Source organism: Leishmania mexicana, chromosome 30 (assembly GCF_000234665.1).
Source record: "Leishmania mexicana MHOM/GT/2001/U1103 complete genome, chromosome 30".
NCBI classification, from domain to species: domain Eukaryota; phylum Euglenozoa; class Kinetoplastea; order Trypanosomatida; family Trypanosomatidae; genus Leishmania; species Leishmania mexicana.
This window is the reverse complement of record NC_018334.1, coordinates 607563-632234: the sequence shown is the minus strand read 5'-3', so window position 1 is coordinate 632234 and position 24672 is coordinate 607563. Positions and strand designations below refer to the sequence as shown.

Sequence of the window (24672 nt, the reverse complement as noted above, 5' to 3'; positions counted from 1 at the left end):
GCGTTCTCTTGGCTGGCCGGGAAACTCGTCTGCGGTTATCTTTTTTGTTGTCGTTGCGGTGTTCTTGTCGTGGCTGCATAGTCCGTTGTATACGCCATTTATTTTGTTATTTGGCCGCTCTTCTGCCTTCTTGCAATCAAAGAAGGATTGAGCTGCCACTTCCCTGGTGTCTCGCGGTTGCGGAGAGGGTCGGGCGGGGGGGGGGCAGGGGCTTGTGCGACACGCGGCGCGCAACAGGAATAGGAGCACGTTTGACCCCCGCTTTGAGCGCAATCTTCTCTTTCCCCATCCTGTTGTGCATTTTGTCCATACCGCAAGCTCGCTTAGTAAGCCTCCACACAGACAAGCCTTCAGCGGCAATCATGGGTCTCGTGCCCTCCCGTGAGTCTCTCTACGAGACTCCGGCCGCCGCCTCGCAACCGCGCGCACTGCCCTTCATCAGCCGCGCAGCAGAAAACTACATGTACAAGACGAACCGCACGGGTCGTGTATTTGGCTCTGGCATGGCGTTGGGCTCTGCCGGGGACGCGCGGATGCCAACGGCGCTGCTGAATGGTGTGCCAACCGCCGAACTGGCGCACAAGATTATTGAGGCTGATCCGAACGCCGTATTCATCGAGGACCCTGCAGAGGCGACGGCGGCGGTGGCTGCGAGCCGCGGAAGCCGTCGAGGCTCTGCCAAAAGTACGGAAGCTCAGGGCCGAGGCCGTGACGCCGGCACCCTAGCGCTGGAGACCCCCGCAGCAGAGGCGCTCAGACAGGGAAGAGTGCCGTATGTGTACTACTACGAACACCGCGTGCTCCCTCTCACCACGGAGTTCTTCCCCTCCCCGGACTGCGTGCTCTTCCGCCAGCTGTGGCATGCACGAAAGCAGCAGAACCCGCGGTACCACTTCCAGCTCGATCACACGTGGTCGCCTGGCGCCCTGACAGACCCGACGGCCGTGTATGAGTCCTTCACGGAGCTGGCGACGCGCAACATGGCTGACATTCAAGCGGCCTGCTTGTCAGCGGGGCAGCCGGTAACAAAAGAGAACCTTGCACAGGCGCGAGGGCAGCTGCAGGCGGCCATGCGTGCCTTGAGCGGCGGTGACGGCGATATGGGGCACTGCGCCGCTTCATCCGCAGGATCTCAGCGCACTCGAGTACCATTCGCCACGCGCGAGGAGCTTTACAACCTTGTCGTCCTCACAACAAAGGAATCGATGATATACGACACTAATCAGGAGCTGCGCGCCGCCGTCTGCGGCGTGGCAACGTCTGGTGAGGCGATGCGTAAGCGCACCGGTAATGTCGATACGGCGCCTGCGGCAGGAGAAAGCGGTAAGGCTGAAAGGCATCGTCAGCGCTTGCGTCCTGTGCCGTGCGCCATTGTCCTCGTTCGACGCTGCATGCCTGCGCACGAGTATCGGTACATATACTTTGTCGCGAACAACGAGCGCCATCACAAGACAAGTGCCGGCGCCGGTGGAGGTTCTAGTCGCCGTCGAGGCCCAGCCAATGCCTGTGGAACAGGAGAAGCGCATCAACCGCAGCAGAGGGAGTCGCACTCGACGTTGGTGTGTGGTGGTAGTGTGCTCGCAGCTGTGGAGGAGTCACAATTAGTCGACCAAACCCCTCCGGGTAAGGCCGGCGATGACGAGTTGACGGTGCCATGGGTGCAGGTCAGCGCACCGCAAGCGCCGCTCGGCCTTGCCGAGCTGCGGGTGGTGGGCATGTACGGCTGCTGGACTGTAGAGGAGATTCTACGACACACCCTCTTTGCCCCGACCGTGCACACCTCCTCTGACCCTGATGGGGCGGCAGGCACTGTCGCGATGCAGAATTCGCCAGCACGAGCGGCACATGTGGAGAAAGTGCTGCGTCGCGCCGCACCGCACGGTGTTCCATCGTCGACGCTGGTGAACACTGCCTTCTTTGAGAAGCAGGTGGGCGACAAGGAGCAGTGTCACACGTACTTCGCCTTGTGCCGCCTCTTTGCTCACGGGATGCGAAGGTGCATCTTGGGCGACACGCCAGACAAGGCGGCGGTGACGAGCACGGGAGACCACGCTGCGTGCGAACAGACCTCCGCGGATGATGAGGTGCCCGACGAGTCATCACAGCAGACGGGCGAGACGTTGACGGAGCGTCAGCAAGCGGACCCGGCTTGGCGCGACTTCATGGGCGCCCTCTCAGGAGGTGCGTCGGCGATGTCGGCTTTTAGTGACCTCGCGAACTGCTTTCTTATTCGCTTCTCGAACATTCCGCAGCTGCAGCTGTGCCGGCAAATCCGTCGTATGCTGACGGAGCTGCAAGGCATATATCCGGCGCCGCCGTCGTTGGAGGGCTTCCAGGCAGCGCAGCGCCAGCGGAACATGGTGACCATGTCAAGGAGGAGTGGCACTGGCAACGGCGCAGGCGCGGGCGCTGGGGCTGGGGCTGGGGGCGCTCAGGGCGGGGACCAACGTGTTCATTGTAGCTCTCCGCTGAAGTGCCGCAACGACGATGAGGTCACTACTGTGCCGCCGAGCCTGCAGGGAGAAAGTGAGGCCTCCCGGATGGACAGCGCCGGCGCGTCACCATCTGCCGTCGCGGAGACGGATGTCAAGCAGGAACACGAAGGCGTCGCCATCGCTAAGCGATGTGGAAAGTCTGCAGTCCTGCCGCTGTCGCTCGACCCCGAGGCAATCGCCGAGCGTCCGCATCAGCTATGTGAGAGGGATCGACTAGAGCGGGACGGGTTCTGCTGTTACGCGTCGCACGGCTTGGTCGTGTTCCGACTCAGCCGGGTCGCAGTCGGCCGCGCGCTCAACCAGCTGAGCTTTGCACCCCTGCACGACTCTGTCGAGGCGCTCTGTGTTACGTTGACAGCTGCCGCACCACCTCCGCTGACTTACCGTGGCGAGCTGCGACCACCAGCGAGGCTGCGAACACACACGATGGCAGCGGCAGCAGCAGATGTGAGCGGCTCAGGCGAGGATGTGGCGGACGGGGACGACAAGGTGAGAGGCGGTGCTGTGGCAGGCGCTGAGGCGCACACCCCAGAGGCCCTTGCGAACATGTACAACAATGCAGTGCGGTACTCCTCCTCCTGCGCGACCGGCTTCTCGATGGAGCCGCTGTGGCCGATAAAGCTGGACAGCGCTTCGTGGGCGACACACGCGACGGCGCTGGAGGACACGCCTGATGAGCTGATTGGTGTCCTTCCTCGTAACTCGATCGAGCAACGTCGCGGGCGCCTGCTCCCGCTGCGTGGTATTTTCATGTCAGAGGTAGCGGTGGCAGCAGCCAGCGTTGCTTGCAACGGTGGGGCTGCGTATCAAGGTTGCAGTTCCGGCACATCTGCACCGTCACAGCCCCATCAGCAGCGCCACAATCAGTCTTCGTTGTCTTCGACACCCGCGTGCGCGCTGTTTCAGGTGGATGTGTACACGGTCTCTGCTGAACTGGACGGTATGCCGTTTCGCGAATTGGTGGAGCTGATGCACCAGGAGCAGCAGCAGCGCTGTCAGTCGACAGCCTACGGCGCCACGCTGGAGAGCACGCTGCGCTTGATGATTGAGTCGGTGGATGCTCAAGGCAACGTTGAGCCGGACAGCGTGTTGAACTGGAGCCCGATGGCGGCGCTCGGCTCGCTGCGGTGGAAGCGGGCCCTGGCGGCGGCGGGGTGCGGGTATGCTGGACCCAGTGGGGATCGCAGCGATGCAGGTGCCGAGGTGACCGGCATGCGAAGCATGTCGACACTGTCGGCAAACGTGCCGGGATCGCAAGGGGTTGTGTCCATCTTTGTGCGTGAACCAGAGCGCATTTTGCACACTGGCGACAGGATTCGTTTCGCACCACACCGTGGTGGGTCGCCGAACTCTGGCGAGCGCAACTCTCCCATGGACGCTCCAGGCAGCGGCACCCCCCACACCCGGTCACGCGGCGGAGGCAACGCGACCTCTGGAACTTCACAGTACGGCTACTGGTATGTGGACGACAATTTGACGACGGAGGACATGATATTGTCATGGATGCGACGTGTCGGTGGCCGCGCTCGCGAGACCTGCGGCACAGATACTAAGTGGGTGCGCTTCCCCGAGCCTGTGCTGCAGGTCCTGCTGCGCTTCGCGCACACGTGCCGTCAGCAGCCGGGCGGTGGATGGCTCATCACGGGGCACGCACTACCTCCTCTGCACCCAGCCGACGAGGAGCTGGTGGAGCCGGACCTTCTGCAGAACTACCCGGACATTTTGCGCACGCGCCGCTTCCGGCAGTGGCGCTTTTCACACGACGGCTACGTATACTTTCATGGCGTCACGGTGCGCATCCCGGGTTCCTCCCCGCTGCCGTCGCACCCGCCACCCGCGGCAGCCATGACGGCCTCAGCGTATCACGCAGCGATCCACAACCGCGCCGAGATGACCTTTGGCATGTGTGGCAGGCGCAGTCCAGGCGCGGCTGTCGTGTCGAGTGCCCGTGCCGTTTTCGAGCCTCCGCAGCAGCAGTCGGTGGTGCCGCAGCACAGCTCTGTGATGCAGTACGGTGAGGAGTTACCGCTGTCGGACGTTATGCCACATAGTGGTAGCGGTGAAGGCGGAGGTGGCCAGTACGGTGCCGGCGCTGCCACTGGTGGACCCGCATACTATGCCAATCAAGCGATGCATCCCCTCATGGGCGGCAGTGGTAGGGTGCTTGGGAAGCATTATGACCCCTCGATGGCGTCTCAGCAGCTGGACCCGCACCTTTCAGCGCTGCCTCAGCAGCAGCAGTTCTCGCAGCACGTGCCACAGCAGTATCCACCGCAGCACCGTTCACAGAAAAAGCAGCACGTCGCCGGCGCTTCTCTTCACCACACAGTGCAGCAGCAACAGACGATGCCGCAGCCACCGCAGCAGCAGCAGCAGCAGCACAGAGGGCCAGGGTATGGCCCTGCCGGCCTCTACGGTGACTGCGCTGGGCCGGAGGCACATTATGCATCCACTGACCACTTTTCTATGGTAGGTGGCAGTGAGCAGGAGACGATGCCATCTGGCTACTACGGTGATTCTTCGTCCAGCGCGGTCGAAGGGGCGGGCAGGGTGAGGCCTGCGACGCCAAATACAGTGAATGGGCTCTACTTCAACGACGCTGATCCTCTGCAGAGCAACGCCGCTGCCACCAGCAGCAGCAGCAGCCACCGACAGCCGGAATGCCAGCCCAGAGGCTACCATGGCCACCATGCGGATGGAGTGAGTTTCAGCGAAGGAATGCCCAGCGGCGGCGCAGGGTTCTTCATCGATTACCCGGACGGCACGTTTTACCACTCCTGGGACAGAGCGCACTCTGCCTCCACAATAGTGGTACCGGCACAGGTGACGAGTAGCTTCTACGGGGGTATCTACAACCCATCTGTAGAGCAGCTGCCCCACACGCCGCAGCAACAGCAGCAGCAGCGTTACAGGTCTCAGGCGCATTCGCCATTCAATGGTTGCGAACCAGCCAGCGGTCACGCGAGTGGGCCGCGGCACATGGACAATACGCTTCTGTCGTACGGACTACCGCCAAACGTTTCTGGCATCGTGCCCCCTGGCGAAGAGGTACCGAATCCGTCGATGGCAGTTGGCGGGTGCGGGCGAGACCAGGAGGAAGCCACCAGTTCGTCCTCAGAGCCATCTATGATTCATGTGGCGAGCGGCAACCAACAGCACCAGCAACACCCCCGGCACCAGTCTCACTCATCGATGCTTCCACCGCCGTCTGCGCCAGCTCCTCCTCCTCCTCCGCAGCAGCAGGAGCAGGTGAATCTCTCCTTACATGGAGAAGGCGACCGGGCGGGCCACGCGTCCGAGCGGCGCACAACAGACGACTATCCACCTCGCCGGAGCTCCACCATAATTCTCGCAACCACAGCCATGACTGTATCGGCAGTAAAGCCGACGTCTCAGAAGTTGATCATCCAGACGCTGCGCGGTACTCGCCCGACTGTGGGTCATCGTGCTCCGCCAGTAGCGTCTTTTGCTCCTGACGTTGTCGACACGTCGCCTCTCAGCTCCGGCGGCGGCAACACGCGTCCGGTGATGACGCCTAAAGACTGCACCGCCGAAAGGCTCCATAGTGGAGCCGATACGGTGTGCGATGGCAGCATGCCCAGCCGGCCGGCTCGAGCGCGTGCGGTGCCGGTCTGTGATCCTGATTTGCCATCCGCCACGCAGCAGATGCGTATCGGCACACAGCACGTTTACCAGCAACCTCCGCAACAACAACAGCAGCCGGCACAACAGGCTCAGGCACCTCCTCCGTGTTCGCCTCAGCTGGCATCCGGCCCTGGCTCGTTCCGCGACACCATCACCGCGGATGTGATTGAGGCGGACAGCATCACTGTGCGTGTCATACAGCGCAAGTCGTCGATGGCTCGCCAGTCGTCGCACAACGGGGCTACCGGCGGAGCAGCGGCGTCCGGCTATAGGACCGGGAGCGGTGCCTTCGGAAACTTATCCAACGCTGCTGGTGACGGTGGCGCCCCAGACGCCTTCTCGGCGTCGCCGATAGGCTACGGTGCTATGGGCGTGTCACCTTCTGGTGGTCTTGAAAGCATGCGAGACGAAGCGAACTCTATCCACCGCCAGACCGGCGGCGTCTCCGCCAACGACAGCCGAGCTGCCCCGGATCTCCGGTCCTATAGGCTGTCTCAGATGCGAACCTCGACCACAGGCCAGCACGTGGCTTCTGGACGTAGCACCGCTGCTGTCTTTGAAGCTCCTCGGCTTCAGCACCAGACCAGCATGATGGGCTCTTCATCACCGACGCGGCGGACGAGTCAGCGCATGTCACACAATCCGTACACAACTGCTGGCTCCCTGTATGTCACACCGCTATCGGCCGCTGCGGGGTTGTCGATTCACTCGCAGGGTGGTGCTGGCGGGTGTAGGGCTGGCAGCAACGGGCCCCAAGACTCCTTTACGGACGCACTCGACAACCGCTATGGCAGCGTCAGCGACTTCAACGGTAGCGTTGCTGCCTTTCCACTGAGCCTTGCACACAACGCCAACGGTATGCCACATGGTACGTGCTACTCGCGGTGTGCAGGCGACCCGACAGGGTTCAGGGGCAGTCCTGCAACCTCTCAGCGACCAAGTCTCTACCCGTCGCAACGCGCTGCATGCGATGTGGACGACTCGGCCCGCGCGGAGCAACAGCGGGAAGGGCGACATGAGTCTTTCGCGTCCTTCTATGACGGTGCCGAGGATGCACCGACGTCGACACGTTACTCCGACAGTTACCAAAATGCCGCCGCGGACGGCACGACGCAGGGCTTCTTCTTCTCCATGGGCGACTACGAGGAAACTGGCCACTCAGCAGAGGAGCTGTACGGCGGTGGCCCCGGCTATCCGTGTCAAAGCGCAGAGAGCCGTGTGCTGCAATTGGAAGGGAGAACGGTTACGGGTGCCGGGCGTGGCGGCAGTGCCTACGGGGGCGTGCCACTACGTACTCGCAGCATGCACCACCACCACCAACTGCAGCAGCGCCACGTGGGTGGTGGTAGTGCGTGTAATGGTGACGCGTACGAGAGCAGTACTCCATCGAGTGTGCTTCCGCATTCTTCACAGACTCAGCACCAGCACGCTTACAGTCCAACGTCGCCAGCTTTTCAACGGCATTAAGTGAAGAGGTGCGGTGAGAGACGTCTTTGTCTCGCACCATACGTCCCGCGCGTGTCGCGCGCTCACTTGCGAGCGATGGAAGCAATCATCCGATGTGCGAGCCGCCAGTCCTGTCGGCAGGCGGGATACTCTTTCAGGCTCCATATTTTTTTTATTGCTTTCGGCTGCTTATCTGTGTTTTTTGTGCGTGCAACTGGACTGGTAGCAGATTGCACTGCTGATCTTTGCTCACCGCCGCCGCCCTTTTCCTTTCCCTGTGCTCCCTGTTCTCCCTCTAGTCCTCCTCCCCACCACTCACCAGCCGTGTTGACCGTCTGTGATGCTCTCCGCCCCTCTTCCGGTGCGCCTTCACATGCATCGGTGGCCATCCTCGCCTGCTCGGTTTGCTTTAAGTTGCTTTCTCTTGCAGACGACAACTTTTATTCTGCGTGCGTGTGCGTGTGGTCTCTCCTCTGCAGGCGCCTTTCCACTGCTTGCTGGGCAAGAGGGAGGTGGTGCTGCGGTCGCGTCCATGCGCTGGGTGGCCTGCACGAGTTGACGGAGTGTCATGAAAGTATCGGCCCTTTTCATTTCCCTACGCGCGTGTTCTCATCGTAAGCCCTGATGATGGTGCCGGTCACCTTAGTGTGTGGCATCGAGGACCCAGCTCCCCACACCCCGTCAGGGTGCGGGGGCTAGACAGCCTGCACAGCCTGCCCTCGGGTGCGGCTGCGGGCTCTTGTCGTTGACGGACAGATTTGGGCTGGCGCTGTGCCAGAGAGACGTGGGGTGGTGCTGATGTTTGTGCCCGCTCACTGCGCATGGTGTCGGCGGCTCGACAACTCGGGCAACACCCACGCGTGTGAAAGGCGTGCAGAGCCCGGAGTGGGCCTAGCCGACCCCCTGCAGCCCGCGCGACAGACGCCCCTGCCTCTGCTGTGGAGCGGGACCGTGGACGTGGGCGGCGTGGATGGGGGCGCGCAGTCCAGCTGAGTCGGTGCTGCGGCGATGGTGCAGCGGGTATGCGAGGAAGAGGGACGCGGAAGGACCGGAGGAGCCCGTGAGACGCATGGCCCGCTTCGACGGCCGGACGGCTGGTGCTGGACGACGCGGGCGCAGCCATGGTGCGACAGGGGTAGGCGGGGTGTGGCTGTGCGCGTATGTCTGCTGACGTGCCCGTGGTGAAATGGGCATGTTGGGAGTGCGAAGGATTGTGCGCATGTGATGCGTGCCGTAGTGTATTCAGAGGAGAGGTTGTTCTCTCTTCGTTCTTCATAGTTGGGTCGTGAGGCGCCCCTCTTCGTCTGTGGGAGGCTCCTTCGAATGCACACGCTTTTTTTTTTTCGCGAGTGCGCGTGGGGCGAGGGATGACGCGTTTTGCGTGCCTGTCGCACGTGAGCGTCATGTGGCCATCGTCTCTCATCCCATCCTCTCTGTTGTATACTGTGTGTGTCTGTGTGGGACCGTGCACCTCTGTTAGTCTGGTGGTGCGTGTGCACCGTATGATTTCGACTGCAGAAAGGATGACCGGTGCACAGCGCTGTTACACGGTAGCGGTGAATCATGTCAGCCCGTTCCTGCGGGTGTGTGCTCGTATTTCTTCTCTGGTGGTGGCGACCCTTTGCGTGAGCTCCGCCTGGCGACTTCTCTCTTCCCTTTCACTTGCGCATACATGCGCGCGCGTGGTGTTTCTCTGCTGTCTGTGTGCGGTTCCCGTGCCGATCGGACCGAAGAGTGCGGGAGCTTCTCATCACGCACCTCTCAGGCGTGTGCGCACTGGGCGGGCTTGCGCGTACCCGGTCTTGCTTACCTTGTTATTTATTTCGCCGTTTGGCCCTCTCCCTTGTTGTCAGGTGCACAAAATTCTCGGACTTCTTTCGCTGGACCACGACGGCGGGCACTATGACCCGGGCGTCTCGCCGTAGCGTTATGCCGCTGGTACGTGTGAAGCGGCCAGCGCTTTTTTTCCCTTGCGTTTTTCATTGCTGGCGAGCTTCTCTTGCTTTCCGTTTTCTTTTTTTTTTGTGTTGTTGTTCGTCGTTATGGTGTCGGTACACTGACGCAGACTGCACGTGCAAGCGTACTCCCCTTCCCCTCCCTATCCATGGCGCGGATGTTATGGCTCTTGCGCGTCGTCTTCTCAACTCCTTCTCCGCCTTCACTGATCTGTAGTGATTGCCTCTCCGCCGCTGTCTCTTGTTTTCGCGTGTCTTGCCTGCGGGCCACATGTGCACAGAAACTTCGAGCGGAGAAAAACGAAAAGTGTATGCCCATCTCGGCTTCTTCACAACAGAGCATGTTTTCCTGGGCTTTTCCCATTCTTCTCTCTCCTCCTCCTCTTCTGCACGCGTGCGGGACCGCCTCTGCGGTCGGGTGCGCCTTTCTTCGGATGGTCTCGTCTGCTGGAAAACGGCTTTCTCCCTCTCCCTCTCTCTCTATGCCGCGTGTAGTGGCACTCCGGCGCGAGGGCGCACGCGCGTGTAGGCGTGTGTTGCTGCGTTGTGTGTCGCCGGCGTCCTTTCATGTTTGTTTGGTGCTCTCATTTTCGTTTTGTTCTGCCACTGTTGTTCCGCTCATCCCGTCCTCCCCTCCCCTCCCCGCCCACCATCTCCTCTTCCCTCCCCGTCTTGTTGTTCATCTGCAGCGGGAGGGGGGGGGGACGCCGGCCCCGCCCGCTCTTCCCTCCCTCTCCATCTTTTTTTTTTTTACCCTGTGTGTCTCGTCCTTGCCACTGTCCATGTGCTGTCGCACGCCTGCCGTCTGGTGGGACTGCTTCTACCTTCGTCGCGGACGAAGCACTCCTTGGTGTGTGGTGCCCGTGCGGTGGGCTGGAAGACACGTGTGTGGGCCCGGCAGCGCCCGCCCCTCTGCCCCCCTTCTTCCTGATCTGCTGCTGCTGCTGGTGCCCGTGTCGTGATTCCTGACGACGGTCTTCGGTTTGGTCACCTGGGGCGGAGACACACCCAGGGATCCGAAAGCACCGTGAGTAGCAGCGCACGCAGCGCGAATGAGCGCATGAGAGAGAGAGGTGTATGCGCTCGGTGGGAGGGGGAGGGCGCGCGCGCATCCTTGTGTGTCGACGTGTCACTCGTGCTGAGGATGGATTCACAAAGGTGTCACAAGCGGAAAGTCATCGTTGACTCTTTCAAGCTTGCATATATATATTTTTCTCTTGTTATTGTTTACCGTTGCATGGATTTCCCAGTACTATAGTTCTCGTTGTTGCAAGCCCCGACGTTGCTGGAGGAGAAGGCTGCATAGACCTTTGCAGGGGGTATTCGTGCCTGTTGGAACGCCATATGGAGGAAGGCGCCTACTGTGATGGGATGCGTCAGTGCACGGGGCGCGCTCGTGTACACGGTCCCCATCTTCACGATTTTCTCTTCGCGGCATGCGCTGGCGACTGGGCTTTAAGACTTTCTGAGTGGGCTTGTGGGCCCGTGTCTGTTTCGCGTAGACCCACTACTTGCAGACGAGAAGCGCAGCCGCGAAAGATGTGTAGCGCCGGAGCAGTTTCTCGGACCCGGCTGTTGTTTTTTGGTCAAGTGACACAGGAGGGAACCCTCCCTTCTCCTAAGGAAAAAAAAGCACACAAGCGTGTCCGGCACTCGTCCTCGACGGCATTCGTAGACATGATGGAGCGGGACACTGATCAGCAGGCACTCTTCTCAGAGGTGCGCCCGCAACGGCACGACTCTCTCACAACTCTTTGACAGCGTTGCTTCTTCCCTACAAATTCGATGGCAGAGTACTGTGCGGCTAAGGGTTCCTCACGGCATCACATGGGGGAATGCCTCCGTGTTGTCGGGCCTCTGTACCCCTTGTCTCTGCATCCCTCTGCTTCTCCCCCGCTTTCTTCTCTCGAGTGTCTCGCCTTTCTGCATCTGGGCTCGTACACTGCACCGCCTTGCCATTGTGCTGCCAACGCCACGCTTGCGCGTGCGTGTGTGCCCTCCTACCTCCCCCTCGACACACACACACACACACACACACAAACACACACACACACACACACACACGTACGCACTTCCTCCGCTGGCTAGCAGCTAAAGAACTCTTTTTTTTCCTCCCTGTTTTCTTGCCAAGTTGTCATCGATCGTTGACAGGGCACCGACTTCCGGAGCACACGCACTACACCCGTGTATCTGTATGTTCTTTTACTTTCGTTTCTCGTTGTTTCTTTACGCCATTGCCACTCCGTTCATTTCAAGACAGGAAGAAAATCGTGCGGGGGCACACGCGCAGGCACAGGCCTCGGGATCGCCTTGAACCAGCTACAGAAACATCGGCAGCTCCACCATCACCACCTTCCGCCAAGCTACGAAACAACGGACCAACCACCTCAACAGGGAGCGGCAGGAGAGAAACACAACAGGCACATTTTTCTTCATTGGCCGCTTCCGCGCTGAGCTCTCTTCTGCTTATTGCCGTGCCCTTCTGCCGAGCTGCTGCAAAACGGCGCGGACGGCGTCTACGAGTTTTTACCTTTCGCATCGCGCTGTGGATCACTGGACACCTTCCCGCATCATCGTCTCTCCCGAAGGTCGCCTTTGCTGCGTTGTCGTGCTCTCCCTCTGGCCCGGTTAGGCAGCTGTGTTTTCTTCTTCGCATTCTCTCTTCCTTTTTTTTCTTTCGTTATCGTGCGCACGTTTGCGCGCTCCATCGGCGTTCGCGTGGGCGGGGATGAACGGTGCCGGTCGGTGCTGCAATATCTTGTTGTTTCCTTTTGTGCCGCACTCACCGGAGGGCACACACTGTGGTCTTCTGCAGGCGCCCACCGCGACAAAACTTCTCTTGCGCTCTCAGCCTTTCTGCACGCGTGTTGCGACTCCACAGTAAAGAGCGAAGGCACGCCAACGCCAGATAGCGAGAGACGACCTCGAAAAGGAAAAGAACGGCGGAGCTGATACCCCCCCCCCTCCCGAGGCCCCCACTTAACCGTCTATAAAACGCTGTATCCGATCTAACGGAGAAGTACACGCCTACATACAGACAGGCATACGTCGTGACTGCCGTTTTTTTTTTTACTGTCTGCCGTTTGCTTCATCCTCTGATTTCTGTTTAGCTCTCATCCAGTCGCCAACACGCGTGCATCTCTCCCCCCCTCTCTCTCCCCCTCGCGAGGACTGTTGACAGAGCGTTTTTTTTTTTTTCGCCTTTGCCGGATTGTTGTCTCTTTTCCGTTGATTTCTTCGTACTCCACGCACGGGACCACTTGGCCGATTTTCTAGCTTGCTCGTCGTCCCTTCCTGCTCTGCGCATCAGGAAAAAGGGGGGGGAGGGTGAGGGAGGGAGAAAGGGAACGGCAGCCCCTGGACGGCGTTTTCTTCTTTCATCTTTTTTTTCCCCCCTCACGCACCGCGCCTCTCCTCCCCTCCCCTCCCCACCACTCTTGCACCACGCCTCCTCCACCCTAACGCTGCGCATCTGCTGCACTCTCTCTCTCTCGCACCTCGAGGCACGGACAGAAGGATAGCGGAAAGGGTGGTGCTATTACTATTCTTCGTTAAGGTTCAAGCCGACGCAGAGTGTGTGTGTGTGTGAGGGCGAGAGCAGGTGACGTAGGCGGGGAGCGGTCGATGCGAGAAGAAGGAACGAATACGGTTACACGGAGAAGGCTCATCGCCTGGTGCGTGCGCGTTTGCATTTTTTTTCCTTTTTCCTTGTGTCGTCTCTAACGTCCCTTTCCCATTTTCCGTGTCTCCCCTCTCTCGCTCGTGCTGCCGTTATCCTCTGCAAAAAAAAGCGGGGGGAGGAAATAGGACACGAAACGAACGAAAGGGAAATACGACCGGACACTCACTCGCCACGCCTTCGCCACCCACAGCGTGACGATAAACATCGCACCCACACAACATAATACACAACACAAAAGGTGCCGTAACGCGCGCGTAAAGGGGAGAAAACGAACGAAGGGCGCAGTCCGATACGGAACGATTTACGAGGAGGTGTGTGTGTGGGGGAGGGGAGGGGGGCGACTCCGGCACCGTACTCTCGACACCCACACGACGTTTTCGATCGGGAAAGTTTATCTTGATCAGCAACGGCTTGTTTTCGTGTCTTGCGACGAGTCTGCAACGAGGAAAGCGCACACGCACACGCACCCACGTACACACATACACACGCTGGAGAACAAGACCCCTCCCCCACCACCTGCATGGGATCTCTCTCTTGTAGGGTCTCTCCTCCGTGTACCGGCGCTTTTCTCTTTTCTTTGCGCCTCCTCCTGTGCTCTGCATTTTTGGGTTATCTGTCACTTGTACGCTGTGGTTTCTCGCCTGTCTTTTCTTTTCTTTTTTTTTTGGGAGGGGCGCTCTCCCACCTCATCTGCCTTTGTTGTCTCCGCGTGTGTGCGTGTGTGTGTCAATCAACTCTCCGTGTCGGCCCTCCTCCTTTTGAGCACGCTGGCGTTTTCTCGCTGCACACCTCTTCAACCCATCCTTGCTGGCGTTGCTTCTCTGTCAACGTTCGTGTAGGTCAACCTCGCTCTTTCGAAGCCCAGAAGCATATCGTGCCGGCAGAAAGCGAAGCATACAGGACTAGCCTGCTCGCTACACAGCTGCCAGCAGCCGGTCGTTGCCGTGTGTCTTTGGGGTAAGCGTAAGAAAAGCGACTGAGAGAGCTCTATTATTATCATCGCGTTTTTTATTATTTTGCAGGCGTGTGCTCTCGTGACAGAGTAACGAAAGTGTTTCCGTGAAGGTGTGACGGTGGTGGGGACCTGCAGCTCCGGCTGACGGCGACAACAGTGAAGCAAGTCGACGTAGAAGCCGCCGTGCAATTTGGTTCACCACCTCCTCTTCCTCCGTCTCTCCTGTTCTGTTCTGTGCTCTTCCTTTTTTTTGGTGTGTCTGTGTAGATGTTCTGTTGCGTGATCTGATTTCGGTGTTCTTGACCACTGTTCCTCTGTTCTGTTTCTGCCGCTTCCCTTCATGTATTACTCGCCCTTTTCTTCTCTCAGCGTTTTCCCGTCCAGTGTGTTTCTATCTTCCTCTTTCGCCCTCGCTTCCGGCTCGTGTTTGTGAACGTGTGTGTCTGTGTGTGCGCGAGCGTTCACGAACGCACGGCGACACACGAAGGAAACCAAAAAAATAAGGTAGAGCAGTGCTGAAATTGGGGACCATTTCCGTTCTGCTTTCGGTGCACTGCTTCACTGCAGCCGTGCTGTGCTTTCCGCATTTGTGGTTGTGTCAGGCTATTGTATGCCTCTTGCTGGTATCGTATCGGTGTTTCGTTACTTTCCACCTGCCGCGAATACACTCTGCGCGCACCCCTTTCCCCTTCTCCCTTCCCTTCCCCCCTCCCACACACACCCTCACAAAAAACAACAATCAAACCAAAAAAAAACGAACGCACTAAGCTTTCCGTGTTGCCTGTGATACATTAGTGTTGCGGTAAAAGGCGTGGCCCAGTGGGCGATCTCCATCGCTCTTTTTTTGTGTGTGTGTGTGTTTGTTTTCCAGCGCCGTCACTTCATCCTCTTTACATCACTGACAAGAGGGACGTACAGGCCTGCGAGACAGACGCAGAGAACGACACGCCTGAGAGAACAGAGCCCCCCCCCCTCCCTCTTTCCCCCTTCCCCTTCCCCCCTTTCCCCCCTTTCCCCCCTTTTTCCTCCTTTCCCCCTTCCCCTCCAACGTAAAAAAAAGCAAAAAAAATACGGTGGAGAGCTGCCTGTAGTTGTCGTGTTTGGCGCCGAAGAAAGATCCGCTACGCTTGTGGGTATCAGCGACAAGACGCGTGGGCGAGTCAAGACTCGAGAAGCGAGGGAGAGAGAGAGAGCGAGGGCTGGAGCTGTGAAAAAGGGAATCTTTGAAAGGGGGTCGCACACGTCCCTTCAGACAGGGCGCACTCTCTTTTCGTTTTTTTTTGTGTTTCATCGCTCCGCGTCTCCGATTCTCCCAACCCAAACTCTTCGTCTATTTCGCCTTCTCTCGAGTGTTTGCGTCCTCTCTCCCTCTAGGGGTCGGCCACGTCTAGCTTGCACACACACATATATATATGAGGTATTTGCATCCGTTGCCGTTTGCACCATCCTTTACGCCTCGGAGGATTTTCTTTTTCTTTTCGTGCCGCGTGTCGGGTGTGCCTTGGCAGAGTCTCTCTCTCTCTGCGTGTGGTGATCGGTGGCATCGATTTCGCTGCGATTCTTCTTGACGTTTCGTCTCGAGCGTATTTTCACTTGCAACGGCCTCCGTGCCGCATAACGTCGCAGCGCTTCTCTGCGGCACGTGTCTCTGTCTGTACTTTCTGCCTTCTGCCCTCCCTATTCTCGTCTCGCTCTCACCGCCCTGTGCTTGTGTCACCATAAGCAGGCTCTGCACAGCGGCGCGGGACGAAAGAGTTACATATCAATTGTAAAGAAAAAAAGAGCGAAGGCTCACCCGATCTGTGAGCAAGTCCCTCCCCCTGCCTTCAGTGTCGTTGTACGTTCTGCCGACTGAGACACCGCTCCCACGAGTGTAATTTACGTGTTCACCTCCCTCCGCGTGTGCGCTGCTGCCCTACTCGGGCCAGTGCTTCTTCATTTCGTCGGTTGTACTTGGTTTCTTGCCCCTTATAACCAACCCACGGCGTTGCCATTGACTGCGAAGACTGCCTTGCCGCGTGTGTGTGTGTACACGCGTGGCTCCTAAAGTTTTTTTTATTTATTTCGCGCGTGTATCTGTGTGTGTGCGTGCGCGTGCGTGTCTGTGCGTGTTCCCATTTTCCGACGCCTCTGTTTTGTGTCCCCCTCCCCCGCTCCCTCACCCACCCACCTCCGTTTGTGTTTTTTTTTTACTTCTTGATGTTTCCGCCTCGAGCCTGCAAACGCCTTTCGTGATTGTCCGTTTCTCTTGTGTCCTTCCTCTCAAGCCGCGCCTTGCTCTGCTTCTCCTGTGCCGCGGGACTTGGTTTACTCTCTCCTTTATATATATATATTTCTCGTGTGCGTGTGTGTGCGTGTGTGCGTGCACGCGCGTGTATATCAGCTCCGTCGCACGCCGCTTCGACCCACCGTCTTCCTTCTCTTTCCTGTTTTTTTTTTTGCCCACTACTTTACGGAGGCGTTGACTCGACTTGCAGCCGCAAGGATCGCGCCCCCCTCCAAAAAAAAATCGGCAAGCGGTTCTCTGCCCGTGCGTGCCTTTCTTTTCTCCTCTGGAGCGCATTGACCGGAGAGACTTTGTTTTCGTCGTTGTCCTGGTTGCTGGACCGCCGTCCGTGGGTAGGCCGAGCAGATTCTGCCTGCATCTCTTCTACTCTTGACCTTTGCCAACAAGCGCCCTGGCTCCACCACCGCTCAGGCCCCGATCGTTGAACACCACCGTAAGCAATGGGAGCTCTTCCGAGCCACGAGACACACGAGCGTGGCCTCTACAGCCACCGCCACGGACGCAACCGGCGGAATGAGATCATCCTCATCCCCCTGACGACATCTTTCTTCCCCAGCCCCGACTGCCCTCTATTCCAGCATCTGTACAACTCGCGGTACCGACGCACCGCCAAGTACTACTTTCGTGCCCTGCGCAGCGCCCAGACGCCCCGTGACAGCGACTATTTCTGCACCACGACGGCCATCAACGAGGAGGAGGAGTTTGAAAAATTCTACAAGGAGTATCTCGAGAAGCGCGAGCTCGGCGGAGAAAAGGCGAATGCGACTGCAGCGACAGCGACCGCGGTGTCGCCCACAGCCTCCTCCCCTCTCTTGTCTGGGTGCTCAGCCACTGGCGACAGCGGCGCCGACGCGGGAAGTACGAATGGGCTGGGAGGCGCCATTCCGTCCGCCCAGTCGCCTCAGGATTGCCTGAATGCGCAGGGTCTTCCGCCCAGGGTGTGCCCGATGGACTTCCGCAGCTACTCCGACACCCGCGAAGGACTGTACCAGATCCTTATTCGCGATAATGAGCCGGGCGTCTTCGCGACGGATGAGGAGCTGCGGCAGGCATACTGGAAGCAGCTGCAGGAGCAGCAGACGGGGCGTCAGCATGCGTATCAGCAGCAGCAGCAGCAGCAGCAGCAGCAGCAGCAGGGGAGACACTTCGCTAGCCAAGCAGCAACGGGCGGCGCGGGTGTAGGCGGCGCCATACCGCCTCCGCCCCCGTTCTCCCTGTCGCCGTTGGTGGCGCTGTCTCCTTCTTGCGGCATGAACGACGCGCACGCGCCTCATGGAGGACCCAACGCCTCCGGCGCGCCGCCCGCGGCGAGCGCTACGATGGGCGATTTGTCGTTTGACGAGTTCGTCTCTGGCTACGTGGCGGCGAAGCGCTACATGAAGGGCAAGCCGTCGCACACCAGCTATAGCACAACCGCAGCCGCCGACGTGAAAGGCAATCCAATCACGCCGGCCATGGGTGCGGCCGGCAGTGCCAAGGTACTGAACGAGTACTCGGCAAGACACTACAAGCACGTCACGTCGCCGGTGGCATATGACGTGCGCCCACTTCCTTGCGTGATTGCTTCACGCTATGACCCCGGGAAGCCGCAGCCCGTTAACGATCCGCTCTACGTGCAGTTTGGCGACTCCTACGTGAGAATTATGGGCATGTTCGGCTTCTTCCCGTCTACCGTCGGGATGCGCCGGGCGACGGGAAGCCGCGGCTCCGAAGACGGCACTGGTGCCGGCAAACCGCAGCGCAGCTTTCCGCGCAAGGAGGGAAACTGCAACGGCAGCGACGACATTGACGAGGAGTTTGAGGTTGAACAACACCTGCTGAAGGGGACGATGTTCGTGGACAAGGACGTCGGCGATCAAATTCTCGGTAACATGGTGATGCTCGCTACATACATGTACGTGCGCCAGTGCATCGAGGCGCGCATCAACCCCCAGGCGCTTCCGATGCTCCCGGTGCTGATACGCTTCCCACTGTCGAACATACCCATGCTGCAGTTTGTGCGCGAGTTCCGCGTTCGCCTGCGCAGCCTGCTAGAGGCGGGGACGGCGAAGGCGGGTCAGAAGCCGGTGCACACCGGGATGAGCGGCTTCAATCCCGAGGACCTGGCCGAACCTCACCATCCGCAGCTGCAGCGCCTCGAGGAAGAAGGCTACCTCTTCGAGCCTGACATCCCATGCGTGACAACGCCGCAGCAACTGTTCATGTCCGCGGAGCAGGCAAACAGCAACACTGCGCCGCTGCGACGCCACGTTGGCATGAAAACGCTCAGCTGCGGTAAGTATCCAATTATCATGATGTCCGGCTTCAATGTGCAGTCCACGCCACTGCGACACCCGGCCTTGAACACGGCGGGGTACCCGCCTGCCATGGCCGCCGCCGCCATGATTGCCGCCGCGCACCGCCACTCCGCCATGTCCAGCCCGCGGTCGGGCTCAAAATCAGCATCTCCGTATGCCGCGCCTGGCATGGGTCGCGTCCCAACCTTTCCTCTGACAGCGCCGCCGCCACCGTTGCCGGGGCAGGTGGGGTCTGCGTCGGCGTCAAACAGCACCACCTTGCCGCCGCCACCGCCGCCGCCCCCTCCGCCGGCGCCTGGGGCACCAGCTTCAGCATCCGCTAATACGACCCCTGCCGATGAGGCGCGCAAGTGTGCCCTGTTGCACCGACGCAAGCAGCGCTTCCGCATCTGGGTCGAGGATGGCCACATCTGCATCTGGGCGAGTGCGGCCTACGCCCGTCGCGCGACGCTCATCATGGCGCAGCAGCTCAACACCACGGTGGACAGCAACTCGGTACCGGAACAGCGCTCGTGGAACTACCGCGGACTGCTGCACGCGAACACGACGGTGCCACCGCCGCGGCACGTGAACGACGTCATCATTGTGGCTGATGACATCCCTACCATGGGCTTGTGGCAGGGGGATGTGCTGCGGTGCTGCACGCAGGCGGAACTCCAGGCGATGCTCAAGTCAAAGGGGGAGGCCCCGCTACCGCTGCCGTGTGCCCCAGAGGAGACTGAAAGCAAGAGCACCGTCATCACCGGCACAACGGAGCGGCAAGCCGCCAAGCCTGCTGCCATGGAGTCGATCGGCGGTTTCACGGGCCCGTCTGTCGCCTCCAGCACGGCAGATAGCGGCGTCGCGACCACTGGCGGTGGCGGACACGTCAACTTCACCAGCAATCATGCGAGCAATCCGCTTTTGCAGGAAAAGGAGATGGCCGCGCCGGAGGCTTTCTGGGTGCGCGGCTCCGGTGGCCTGGATGACTCCTTCACGAACATTACGGAGACAAACATGCCGCCTCACCCAAAGGCTGAGAAGCAGCTGATGCAGGCCGCCATGCAGCGGGCAAAGAAGGCCGCTGCCGCTGTGGCAGTCACGCAGAACAGCGGCAAAAAGCGGCGCCCCACAAACGCCGAGGCTGCCGTGTCCGCTGCTGCGCAGCTGTTCATCGACATCGACCGCCGCGAGGGGACCATGAACATCGAGGAGGTGGTGCTGGCCTGGATCAAGGTGGTTGCTATTCTCACCCGCGACTCCACCGAGGAGGACCGCGCGTGGGTGCGCGACCCGCAAGGTAACCCAGTCCGCGTAGACCGGTACGTCATCCGCCGCTACGAGCACGACGGGGTGCGCTTCTTCATTGGTGTCACGCCGCGCTTCGTGGGCCAGCAGCGCCGCATCGAAAAGGTGCTTGGCGAGGTGTTCGCGCTGGAGGAGCGCGAGGGTCGTCGCTGGCGCCTGAAGAACCAGGGTCGCGGCGAGGAAGACGAGGAGTGCGAAGATGGACTTCATACCAGCCATGAGGATGACCCCTACAACGAGGAGGAGGAGGGACATAACCGTCACTCGTCCGTGTCGCTTGTCTCCCGGCACACGGAGTCGCTCTCGTACGCCTTTGGCGCCTCCGCCGCCTCGTCTCTCAAGGCACCAGACAGCTGTGCCGGTGGTATGAGCAGCATGTTTGACGATGTCTGGGGCACCCTGGTGATCCCGATGACCCACTCACCACTGTCGAGCACCTCGTGCACACCGGTTGCACCGTTGACCGTTGGACCCAGGAAGCAGCCTTCTCTGGCGGCGTCGTTGAATGCAGCCCTCCAGCAAAGCGATTCAGGGGAGTCTGTCGAGGCCAGCTCCCGCCTGGCCTTTACGACAGTCTTTGGAAATACCGCATCCGCAGCCGGCAAATCCGCAGCCACGACGTCGCTACGGGCAAGGGATGCGGGACTAATGGGCACGGGCTTTGAGGTGGACGATCTGCTGGAGCGGTGCGCTTCGGCGCCCCTCTTCTTTGGCGGCGAAGACGACGAGTGATGCGCTGGTGTGCGTGCAGGTGCTGAAACGGTATCGCGCTGCATCGTCAAGCCTCCCCCCTTTTTTTGGCTGCTTGACGTGAGCACTATAGGCCATCCGTGTCCTTGCCTTGCTTGGTTGTTCTTCGCTGTGGCAGACGTGAACATGGGCGCAGACTGCTTCACCGATCAGCGAGGGTGGGAGGGAAGATGCGGTGGCTCTGGTGGCGACATACCGAGTAGCTGCGCTGAGTGTTCCCCACCCATGCTGGTAGACCTCGTTGCGTCTGCGGCTCTTGCTGCCTCATCGAAGGGCCAGAATTCGGAATCCTCTCATCCGCCTCTCCTCCTGACGGCATTGAAAGGAGTGTCGCCTTAGACCGTCTCTCTGGCGCGCTGGGGTGTCTGTGGGACGCCCAAAGGCGCGCGTATGTGTCTGATTTCGTTTTCTGTTTCACGTTTTGCGCGGCAGATTCACGTACCGCATGATGGAGGGATGCACACACCTCAGAGCGCGACAACTCCGGGTCCAGCACACCCCTCCCCTCCCCTCTCGCTTTTTGTGTGTAGGAAGCCAAGCATCCCCTCCCCCTACCCCTCTGCCAATACCAAACCGCTTCTGATGGCGACAGGACTAGGCGTCCATGGCTTGGGGAAGTCAGAGCGACATATCGCTACGTATGCCAGCCGTCAGGCCCTGGCTGACTTTGCGTTGGAACGACGTGCGACAGTGCACACGCATGTACGATCCATGTGGTGGGCAGAGTGTCAGTGTGACTCGAACGCATTCCCCCTTCAGCCCTGACACCACCCACTGGTGAGAGGGAGTCTGAGCAGCCACCGAGGGGCGCACCACTTCGCGACCTGCCTGATGGGGGCTGCTGCAAGGCGGGTGGGTAGACTGGTATTTGACTCATGCTCTAAAGCAGAAGGGACGCAGCAAGTGGACGAGGCAAAGGTGTGGATGCGAGGGTGGTGAGGCGCACGAGCTGCTGTGCGCGAGATCAACGGATGTGCGAGCCATTTGCACCCGAAGGAGCCGGCAAGCATCCGTCACCGATTTCGCGCCGTGCTCTGCGTGCTCGTCTTCCATGAAAGCGTTTTTCCGTTTTTGTTATATCGTCATGATAATGTTTTGTTTATGTGCGTTGTCGTGTGTGTCTGCGTGTGCTCTCGTTTCTTTTTCCCAGTTTTACCGCTGCGTCTGTCCTCCCCGGTTTCCCTCCTCGTCACGGGTCTGTGGTGGCCCAGAGCGCACCTTCTGCGCGACACGCTATGCAATCTCTTTGTGCGTAGGTACATGCGTGTCGGCGACTCGACAACTCGGGCAACACCCACGCGTGTGAAAGGCGTGCAGAGCCCGGAGTGGGCCTAGCCGACCCCCTGCAGCCCGCGCGACAGACGCCCCTGCCTCTGCTGTGGAGCGGGACCGTGGACGTGGGCGGCGTGGATGGGGGCGCGCAGTCCAGCTGAGTCGGTGCTGCGGCGATGGTGCAGCGGGTATGCGAGGAAGAGGGACGCGGAAGGACCGGAGGAGCCCGTGAGACGCATGGCCCGCTTCGACGGCCGGACGGCTGGTGCTGGACGACGCGGGTGCAGCCATGGTGCGACAGGGGTAGGCGGGGTGTGGCTGTGCGCGTATGTCTGCTGACGTGCCCGTGGTGAAATGGGCAAGCTGGAAAAAACGTTTTGCATTGGCTGGCTGTCTTAATAAACTGCACCAAGTCTTAGCTTTTTCGGAGGCACTTTGTCTCTGTGCACGCTTCTCGCGGAGCGGGGCGCTGTCACGCAAGCAAGTGCGAGTTGATATGCCCTAGTATGGTCGTTGAATCGTGTCACTGGCGCGTCCGTAAATGGCGTTCCCGTGCTCGAGTGTGCCGCGTAAGGTGTGTAGTGCTCTTCGCGTTTCTTCGCCTGCAACTCTTACGTATTCTGTCTTGTATCGAACTAGAAAATAGAGATGGGCTGTTGGCAATGCGCTGGTGGTCTTGAAGGGGGCGGACATGTAGTCGTTGCCTGCCCACTGGAGCGATTCATGTGCCGTGTGGGCTCTTGGAAGAGGTGCTATTCATAAGCCGGAGGCGAACTCGTTCATGAGGCTGCGTCGGTACCTCAGCGTGCAGAGAGCAGCCGGCGGTTCATGGCGCCTTTTCCCGTCTTGATGTGTAGCGTGCTTGATGGTGGATCGGACGCCGATGTCTTGGTGCGCGTCTCTGCGGAGGCTCTTCAGCAGGGCTGCACCTCTCCCGTCCTTCATCCTCGCCTTGCGCTCCCCTTTCTTTATTGCACGTTTGCTTTCTCCATCGTATCTTTATGATAGCTGCCCTTGCTGCTCGCTTCGCGTGATCTGACACATACCTGCGGAGGTGGTGCACACGGTCTCCCTCAGTCGCTGGCTTGATTTTATTGTTACCTTTTTTTCCCATCAGCGAGGCTTGCCTCACTTCGCCTGTCCTCGTGATTCTGTGCGGTTGTCGGCAGCGCTCGACTGGTAACACGCGGAGCCCTGCAGAAGGAGAGCGCCTCCGATACGCGAGAGAATCGGGCGCATTCGGTTTTGTTTCCGTTTGCTGTGTGTGTGTGTACGATGCCGCACTCCCCTCAGTCGACAGGGCAGATTACCTGCCAGCAGTGCCATGTTACGCTTGCCTACCCCATCGGTGCCCCCTCGGTGCGGTGCCCGATGTGCGCAGCCGTGACGCCGGTCCAGCAGTTCAGTGTGACGTGCGTGTGCTGCCGCTGCATCCTCATCCTGCCGCAGAACACCAGCCTTGCCATGTGCCCGCGATGCCGCACTGTGATGTCTATCCCGGCTAGTATTCGCGAGGGTCACACCGGACCGCAGGCGCCGCCAAAGCAATGCGTTTACATTGACCGCCCACCCACTGTCAACTCGTCGGGTACGAAGGTGACCCACTTGGCTGTCGGCACGAAACTCGACGATGACAACCCGCCTGACAAGCGCTAGACGTTGTGGTGTAAAAAGAGGCCACCCGCAAGCACCTGCATAGGAGTAGAGGCACGCACCCTTCACACTGCGTTTTCGCACGGACTCGGTTTCGCCTATGCTTCTTCGTGCTGTGCCATCACCGCACTGTGTGCTGTAGTGTGCCCATCTTCAGTGAACTGCCCGCCTTCTCTGCCACTTTTGCCTTTTTTGTACGAGGCGTCTTTATCCCCGTTGATTGCCCCCCACTTTTGTTGAGGAAGAGGGGGTGGGTGGGTGGGCTCACGTGCGCCCTCTGACTTCGGCTTTGCTTGACTTCCCGCCTGCTCCGTCCTCCCGTCGTTTCAATGCTGCTTTTCCCGTTGTTGCTTTCTGTTTTTGTTTGTTTGGTTTTACTTTCGGCTTTATTGCCCTCCGGCCACCTTAGTATGTGGCATCGAGGACCCAGCTCCCCACACCCCGTCAGGGTGCGGGGGCTAGACAGCCTGCACAGCCTGCCCTCGGGTGCGGCTGCGGGCTCTTGTCGTTGACGGACAGATTTGGGCTGGCGCTGTGCCAGAGAGACGTGGGGTGGTGCTGATGTTTGTGCCCGCTCACTGCGCATGGTGTCGGCGGCTCGACAACTCGGGCAACACCCACGCGTGTGAAAGGCGTGCAGAGCCCGGAGTGGGCCTAGCCGACCCCCTGCAGCCCGCGCGACAGACGCCCCTGCCTCTGCTGTGGAGCGGGACCGTGGACGTGGGCGGCGTGGATGGGGGCGCGCAGTCCAGCTGAGTCGGTGCTGCGGCGATGGTGCAGCGGGTATGCGAGGAAGAGGGACGCGGAAGGACCGGAGGAGCCCGTGAGACGCATGGCCCGCTTCGACGGCCGGACGGCTGGTGCTGGACGACGCGGGTGCAGCCATGGTGCGACAGGGGTAGGCGGGGTGTGGCTGTGCGCGTATGTCTGCTGACGTGCCCGTGGTGA

General features: G+C 59.9%; 3 protein-coding genes across 3 annotated transcripts; all 3 read left to right on the top strand.

The window, feature by feature from the left end:
- Nucleotides 1–362: 362 nt before the first annotated feature.
- LMXM_30_1410 (conserved hypothetical protein) lies at nt 363–7607 on the top strand (the record flags this gene model as incomplete). Its single annotated transcript, XM_003877611.1, has 1 exon — nt 363–7607. The coding sequence occupies one exon, from the start codon at nt 363–365 to the stop codon at nt 7605–7607; it is 7245 nt and encodes a 2414-aa protein (XP_003877660.1).
- A 9298-nt stretch (nt 7608–16905) lies between these two features.
- On the top strand, nt 16906–20781 carry LMXM_30_1400 (conserved hypothetical protein; the record flags this gene model as incomplete). The annotated part of the gene is made up of 1 exon (XM_003877610.1): nt 16906–20781. The coding sequence occupies one exon, from the start codon at nt 16906–16908 to the stop codon at nt 20779–20781; it is 3876 nt and encodes a 1291-aa protein (XP_003877659.1).
- A 2565-nt stretch (nt 20782–23346) lies between these two features.
- Nucleotides 23347–23727, top strand: LMXM_30_1395 (conserved hypothetical protein; the record flags this gene model as incomplete). The annotated part of the gene is made up of 1 exon (XM_003877609.1): nt 23347–23727. One exon carries the CDS (start codon nt 23347–23349, stop codon nt 23725–23727), a length of 381 nt encoding a protein of 126 aa, XP_003877658.1.
- Between the last annotated feature and the right edge of the window lie 945 nt (nt 23728–24672).